Source organism: Schistocerca americana, chromosome 3 (genome assembly GCF_021461395.2).
Source record: "Schistocerca americana isolate TAMUIC-IGC-003095 chromosome 3, iqSchAmer2.1, whole genome shotgun sequence".
NCBI classification, from domain to species: Eukaryota; Metazoa; Arthropoda; class Insecta; order Orthoptera; family Acrididae; genus Schistocerca; species Schistocerca americana.
Window position 1 is genome coordinate 792510284 of NC_060121.1, and position 8410 is coordinate 792518693.

The 8410-nt window shown below is 45.3% G+C and overlaps 1 protein-coding gene across 1 annotated transcript in view; it reads left to right on the forward strand.

The window, feature by feature from the left end:
- The window catches only part of LOC124605843, a 50140-nt gene extending 44941 nt beyond the window's left edge, over positions 1–5199 (forward strand). The window contains exon 3 of the mRNA XM_047137773.1: positions 4945–5199. Coding sequence (XP_046993729.1) covers positions 4945–5127 — 183 coding nt within the window. The 3' untranslated portion in view covers positions 5128–5199. The remainder of the gene's footprint in view (positions 1–4944) is intronic.
- Positions 5200–8410: the final 3211 nt, after the last annotated feature.

Below are 8410 nucleotides of genomic sequence, written 5' to 3' on the forward strand. Positions count from 1 at the left end.
CCCGTTCGTTGGTCGTACCGAGAACCAATCTGGCTCACTTACACGACAGAGCGCACAAGGATACCAAACGTCAAAGCTGGTAAACCAAAAACGCGTAAGTGTGCCTTCGGGAAACGAGTAGTCCGAGACGTTTGAAGTCACACTGTCGGTACGGTAAGAACTTCACCACAGGCTCCCCAGTCTAAACTACTCGCAAATGAAGTCAGTCTCAGGACAGGCCCCAAGTACCAATCATTCATGTCAGAGTTTCGACCAGAAGTGCTTACCCAAGCAAAGTCCCGCACCCGAGTGCTTTGCACTTCTCCAGAAAAAAATCCGTTTTCCTGCAAAGTTCACGAACGACACCGCCTTCATCCCATCTTGAGCCAATAACAGGGCTCTAGAGGCGCTAAATCTCCCCTCCCACACTACAGCACAAACTCATGTCGAACCAGTGCGAGAGTTAAGAAAGATACGTCTCTGGAAAAAAAGGAAACCGCCAATTAATGGCTCTTTTTGAGTTTTCGCAGAGGGGGAAGATGATTTTTTCCGAAGTCATGTCTCCTCCCACGGCAACAGGCTAACAGATACAGTCTCAAAGATCCTGATCTAAATCGCCTTTGCCTTGGAGCTTGTTAGTCCTAGTCCTAGTCTCCAAACGTTTCTCAGACGCCAGATTTTTCTTATACAACCGAGGCGGCCAGGGGAACTGGTTCACTGGCCTATTTGCACTATCGGCGAACAAGAAAACAGGTGAATTTTTATTACACGTGGCTCTGCACACAATGCCCAGTTTACAAAAAAATGGTTCAAATGGCTCTGAGGTCATCAGTCCCCTAGACTTAGAACTACTCAAACCTAACTAACATAAGGACATCACACACAGCCATGCCCGAGGCAGGATTCGAACCTACAACCATAGCAGTCATGCGGTTCTGGACTGAAGCGCCTAGAACCGCTCGGCCACCGTGGCCAGCTCCAGTTTACAACTCCACTGTGTAGACCTGTTCCTTCAGACTATCGCCCCTCCCCAGGCTTCCACTGGTGCTGCAGCAGGTAGCTCTGTGTTGTTCTGCTGGAGACCTGTCTCGGCGAGGGGCTCCCTGTCTGCCCTGTACAGCTGTGGACCTGTCCGCCAAGATTTACTAAGGGATGGGCTTTCAACTCTCAACATGCTGTTTCTATGAGCTAAAAATCATAAAAATACCTCATGCTTTTAGCGCCCTGCCAGGCACCATCAATGTCTGCTCAGGCCATTAACTTTCTAGAGTCTCGCTCAAGATGCATCAGGTTCTAATGAAATCTTTAATAATTTTCTGTATACGAAAAATACGTGAGAGAGTAACTTGTCCTCTATCAACACCACTGAAGTCGCAAAAGGCGATCGTTTGGGATCAGTTGAATGCTTGCTGCAGGGCGTCTGGCTTGGAGCTGTCCTTGAAGTAATAGATTTGTAATAGTTCGTTGTGCCACTGTAGTGCAAACTGCTGCTCAGATTGCTGCTGCAGATGCAGTACGATGCACTGCAGTCATACGCCGAACACAGTGGTGTCCCCATTTCGTGCCATGTGGCCGTCCGGACCCCGATCTTCTTTCGACCATACATTCCCGTGATCACCGCTGCCAGCTGTCATGTACAGTGGCTACATTCCTGGCAAGTCTTTCTGCAATTTCGTAGAAGAAACCTCCAGATTCTCGTAACTCTATTACACAACATAGATCAAACTCAGTGAGGTGTTGATAATAGTGTCTTTGCCGCCTTAAAGGCATTATTGACTAACATCAAGTTCCTACGTTCAACTCCACAGGTGCTCAGTACCGTTACAGCGAGAATTTAAAGCAAACCTGATTTGCATCTTCATAATGTCGCTCCTAGCGCCACTCTTATGCGACTGTCACGAAATTGGAGCAGACATCATCTTTCAGATATACAAACAACCAACATTCGTTTATATCGCACAGCTACTTCTTGGTGTTGCGATTTTTTCCGTCAGTGTAATGTAAAAAACATACATAAAATATTTTATATTTTTAAATATTTTAAAACTATTTGTAATACTATAATAGCTTGTGGCTGAAGAGCGGCATGTTGTCCTGCTGCAGTCCTCACAGGCGAGGGAATGAAAGAACAGTGTAGGAGGGAAAACTGCGCTTGGCAGTGTTTGCGATGTGTAACGTGGACTGTTAGGGTTGCGAGCACCAAACTACAGTGAAGAGCCAAAAAATCTGGCGCATCTGCATAATATCGTGTAGGGACCCCCACGCCAATGCAGAAGTGCCGCAACACGACGTGGCATGGACTCGACTAATGTCTGAAGTAGTGCTGGAAGGAATTGACGCCATGAATACGTCTGCAGGGTTGTCCAGAAACCCGTAAGGGTACGAGGGGGTGGAGATCTCTTCTGAATACCACGTTGCAAGGCATCCCTGGTACGCTCAATAATGTTCATATCCGGAGAGTTTGGTGGCTAGCGGAACTGTTTAAACTCAGAAGAGTGTTCCTGGAGCCACTCTGTAGCAATTCTGGGCGTGTGGGGTGTCGCATTGTCCTGCTGGAATTTCCTAAGTCTGTCGGATTGCACAATGGACATGAATGGATGCAAGTGATCGATCAGACAGTATTCTTACGTACGGGTTACCTGTCAGAGTCGTATCTAGACGTACCAAGGGTCCATTATCATTCCAACTGCTCACGCCCCACACCATTACAGAGCCTCCACCAGCTTGAACTGTCCTCTGCTGATATGCAGGGTCCATGGATTCATGAGGTTGTCTCGATATCCGTACACGTCCATCCGCTCGACATAATCTGAAACAAGACTTGTCCGACCAGACAACATACTTCCAGTCATCAATAGTTCAATGTCCGCCCGCGCAGGGTAGCCGCGCGATCTGTGGCGCCTTGTCAAGGTCCGTGCGGCTGCCCCCGTCGGAGGTTTGAGTCCTCCCTCGGCCATGGGTGTGTGTGTTGTCCTTAGGGTTCGTTAGTTTAAGTTAGATTGAGTAGTGTGTAGGCTTAGGGACCGATGACCTCAGCACTTTGATCCCATAAGACCTTACCACAAATTTTCAAAATTTTTGCAATGTCGCTGTTGACGGGCCCAGTCGAGATGTAAAGCTTTGTATCGTGCAGTCATCAAGGATACACGATTGGGCCTTCGGCTCCGAAATCCCATATCGATGTTGTTTCGTTGAATAGTTCGCACGCTGACACTTGTTGATGGCCCAGCACTGAAATCTGGAGCAATTTGCCGAAGGATCGCACTTCTGTTACGTTGAACGATTCTCTCAGTCGTCGTTGGTCGCGTTCTTGCAGTATATTTTTCCGGCCGCAGCGAAGTCGGTGATTTGATGTTTCACCGGTTTCCTGATATTCAAGGTACACTCGTGAAATGATCGTACAGGAAAATCCCCAGTTCATCGCTCCTTGGAAATGCTGTGTCCATCGCTCGTCCGCCGACTATAGCACCACGTTCAAACTCAAATCGTGATAATCTTCCATTGTACTAGCAGTAACCGATCTAACAACTGCACCAGAAACTTTTTGTCTTATATAGGCGTTGCTGACCGCAGCCCCGTATTCTGCCTGTTTACATATCTCTGTATTTGAATACACTTGTGTGTACCAGTTTCTTTGGCGGTTCAGTGTAGTATAAATTACTCTTGAAATAATCTTTACTTATTTGGTCTTGACTACTTTAGTAAATTGCTTTCGTAGTAATATACCCTTTTAGTAACTGTTGGAGAGTTCTATTCCTGTTTGTTTCTTTAGTTGTAACTGAGATGGTAATGCCTTTTTACTACTTTTCCCAAATGGTGCATCACGTGTGGAACCCGGTCAACAGCTTATCATGTTTAAAAGTTTCGTTTTGGCATCAAAGTTGGTTTGTATATTTTTAATGGAAAATAATTTTTTGCAGTTTCCCTATAGTTCTGCTTGTGCTCAGAAAGACAAAATGTGGGTATATGTATACAATTTATGGCCTCCATGATATTTGGGGATACCAGTTCGATAGAATTGCCTTTTTTTATATACCTATTCTTGTGGCATGTACACATACAGTGGTTTTAAGGTAGTTAAACTTTTTATCGCACTGTTAAAAGCTCTTTCAGCAGTGTTATGATGGAAGTTAGTGAGATCGCCTGCTACGATTTGATAAGAATCAGTGCAAAATATTCATAGTCCACAAATAATTTGCAGTTTAGGAGAAAAAGCGCGATTCCTGTGAGAGTTAAGCTGCAGCAACGGCTCCGCCATAGCAAGCAGTGACAAAAGATGCCAATCGAAACCCAGTCCGCTCACTGAAACTACTCTCGCTATATATCGCAAATAGGCCTCTTCTCTCCAATAAAAGTCTCTTTTCTGGGACGTCTACCTCTTTCTCTATTTTCACATATTCTTCGTAGTCCATGTGATCTGTAGAATCTGATATTTAACATGCAGAAACACACTTTACTTTCTAACTTTTCATCTATAACTGCTGAGGAGAAAATTTTAGCCTTATTTCCTCTTTCAGTTAATAAAGTCGTAGCTTACTCTTTGATGGAGCTCTGCACCAGTTCTGGAGTGAATTGATTTACTTCACCAGTAAATGAAACATTTACTCCTGCAGTAACTTACGCCTTTAGTTCAGTACTTTCGACTGGAAGTCAACGATTTCCTTCTCTCTTAGTAAAGTACTACTTTAGTTTCACTTAACGCTTGGTTGGTGTTGGTCACTCTTAGTGATCTCTCCTCACTGCTAGTAACGAGTCTGGTTTACTGCCGTGCGGAATGGCCGCACAGTTTGAGGCGCCATGTCACGGATTGTGCGGCCCCTCCCGCCGGAGGTTCGAATCCGCCCTCGGGCATGGGTGTGTGTGTGTTGTTGTTAGCATAAGTTAGATTAAGTAGCGTGTAAGTCTAGGAACCGATAACCTCAGCAGTTCACACACGTTTGAACATTTTCTCGTTTACTGCCGCAGGTGTGTGCGCCGCTGGAAAAGCAGACGGTGACTCTGCCGTTCCGAGTGCAGGACACCCTGCAGGGCTCCGACTTCAGCGACATGTCCATCAACTTCGTCAATCACACGCGCTGCGGCTGCGTGTCCAGGACTGAGGCCCGTGACACGGAGGAAGTCGTCTGGGAGACCAACAGCGTCCCTTGACTCCCTCCGGGGACGAAGCCCGCGTCGACACGCAGTGCCGGTCTGCGACACGGGTCCACGGTGTTTTAGCCGACATTCGAGCGAATTAACTGATCTTGTTGCAGGCTGATTCTCTGCAACATTATAAGACTGCATATCATTTGTTGTATTCATAATATTGTTAAATACTTAAACCTTCTTTAACATCTTCCAATCATGTATTTTTTTTCTTTTGTGAATCACAATAAATGGCACCTAACACTTGCTAATATCAATCATATTACTTGCCACGAGCAGTCTTTACTTGGCACTAATAAAGTAATAGAGCGCTATATTGTTGTCGAAATGTGCTACCACACGTAAACTGACTGACACACAGCTCTCGCGCGCGTTAGGGGATGAGGTAAATATTGCGAGGCCATCGGGATCTCATGCTATTATTCTACCCAATATCAGACCTTGGGAAGGCTACTTTCAGGGATACATTGACTTGAATAGATACTTAGGGAAGGTGCTAGAATTATCAACACAAAGAAAAGACTTAGCGCAAAGAGATATATTCTAAAATTAGCACAGAACAACGTACTCTCAACCGTGGGCAGCCTCCACTGATACAGACACGTTCGCAGAATGACATATACACCCATAGCTACATAAGTTGAACTGAGAACACTTCGGAGTACGAATTCTGACCCATGAGAACTAGGGGGGGGGGCGGGGGGGGGGGGTCAGAATAATCCGGTGAACCTTACTTACCACATGACAGGGGCTGCTACCCTCCCGCAAAATCGCGAAGTGCTAGCGATCGCCAAACAACTGAAACGGTGATCGAATGCGAGCGTCATTATTAGACTGTGTCTGAAGTCACGAACCATTAAGCTTTACCCTCACAAGGCGGAGCGTGCCTATGGACAACAGGAGATCGCGGACGAGATGGCAGCTAATGACCTTCCCAGAAGAGGTTCAAGAATGAGCTCGGGCGGCGATGCTCAGGGCTTTTGCTAGCTGGTCGGCACCTCACACCAGTGTGTCTATGAGTGATAGAAGTAGTTCCTGTGTTAACTTCCTGGGTAGTCAAGCGGTTAGCTGTCGCCTGCTGGGCCATAGACCTGGCCGCTTCCTTTCTGCCCCAGAAGTTTCCTTACCTGGCGCATCCTCGGCCGTTGTGTCGGCAGGATGTTCTCCATTCATGCACGCCTCAAGACGAAGAAAACGCTCCGTTTAAATTTGAATTTTTTTTTAATGGCCGCTGCCATTTTGAACAATGTATTATTTCGCCACAAAATGACGACAGCCGAAATCTGTTTGCAAGCTTTAATTTGCTGTTGAATCTTTAGTTACTTCGAAATAAATTTTATATGAGAATTATGGATAGAGCAACGGTTTTTTCCTCGTCAAAAGGTTCCGCATCTATCACATGATTTCATATTCATTAATTACTCTCGACACATTCTTTGTTTCCGGCCTTTCGGGGCCGTCCACGCACTCGTCACTGCACGTGGCATTCTTGGGAGGGTTCGTAACACGATGTGTTATAGACAGCGAGATAGTATCCTGTCTGAAAGTAGAATTAAAAAAAAAAAACACCGCCGTGTCTGTAACCTGAGACATTACTATTAAGATCAAAATTACGACCATATTTCAATTACTTGTGATTATATGCCTTCTGTGTTCACTGTTGTCACCTTACAAGTGTCTTCATTAGAAAAAGCAGTGTTTGATGTACTTTTGTGTTGGGGACGATCATGTATCAGTCAATGATAGTTTTCTAACATGTTGCAAAGTAATATTTATGATAATAAATTTACTGTGTTTGGCAGGTTTTGTCTCTCCATGCATCTGACAAAATGTTTCATTTTTCCTATGGAGACGCTGGTAAAAACGAAAAAACTACAAAGAACGATACTTGTCTAGCTTGAAGGGGGAAACCAGATGGCGCTATGGTTGGCTCGCTAGATGGCGCTGCCATAGGTCAAACGGATATCAACTGCGGTTTTTTAAATAGGAACTCCCATTTTTTTATTACATATTCGTGTAGTACGTAAAGAAATATGAATGTTTTAGTTGGACCACTTTTTTCGCTCTGTGATAAATGGCGCTGTAATAGTCACAATCATATGGCTCACAACTTTAAACGAACAGTTGGTAACAGGCAGGTTTTTTAAATTAAAATACAGAACGTAGGTAGGTTTGAACATTTTATTTCGGTTGTTCCAATGCGATACACGTACCTTTGTGAACTTATCATTTCTAAGAACGCATGCTGTTACAGCGTGATTACCTGTAAATACCACATTAATGCAATAAATGCTCAAAATGATGTACGTCAACCTCAATGCATTTAGCAATACGTGTAACGACATTCCTCTCAACAGCGAGTAGTTCGCCTTCGTAATGTTCGCACATGCATTGACAATGCGCTGGCGCATGTTGTCAGGCGTTGTCGGTGGATCACAATAGCAAATATCCTTCAACCTTCCCCACAGAAAGAAATCCGGGGACGTCAGTTACGGTGAACGTGCGGGCCATGGTAAGGTGCTTCGACGACCAATTCACCTATCATGAAATATGCTATTCAATACCGCTTCAACCGCACGCGAGCTATGTGCCGGACATCCATCATCTTGGAAGTACATCGCCATTCTGTCATGCAGTGAAACATCTTGTAGTAACATCGGTAGAACATTACGTAGTAAATCAGCATACATTGCACCATTTAGATTGCCATCGATAAAATGGGGGCCAATTATCCTTCATCCCATAGTGCCGCACCATACATTAACCCACCAAGGTGCTGATGTTCCACTTGTCGCAGCCATCGTGGGTTTTCCGTTGCCCAATAGTGCATATTATGCCGGTTTAGGTTACCGCTGTTGGTGAATGACGCTTCGTCGGTAAATAGAATGCGTGCAAAAAATCTGTCATCGTCCCGTAATTTCTCTCATGCCCAATGGCAGAACTGTGCACGACGTTCAAACTCGTCGCCATGCAATTCCTGGTGCATAGAAATATGGTACGGGTGCAATCGATGTTGATGTAGCATTCTCAACACCGACGTTTTTGAGATTCCCGATTCTCGCGCGTCTGCTACTGATGTGCGGATTAGCCACCACAGCAGCTAAAACACCTACTTGAGCATCATCATTTGTTGCAGGTCGTGGTTGACGTTACCGAGCAGCATACACAGCACACGCCCATTGGGCATTTTGATCACAACAGCCATACATCAGCACGATATCGACCTTTTCCGCAATTGGTAAACGGTCCATGTATCACGAAGCAAATACCGTCCGCACTGGCGCAA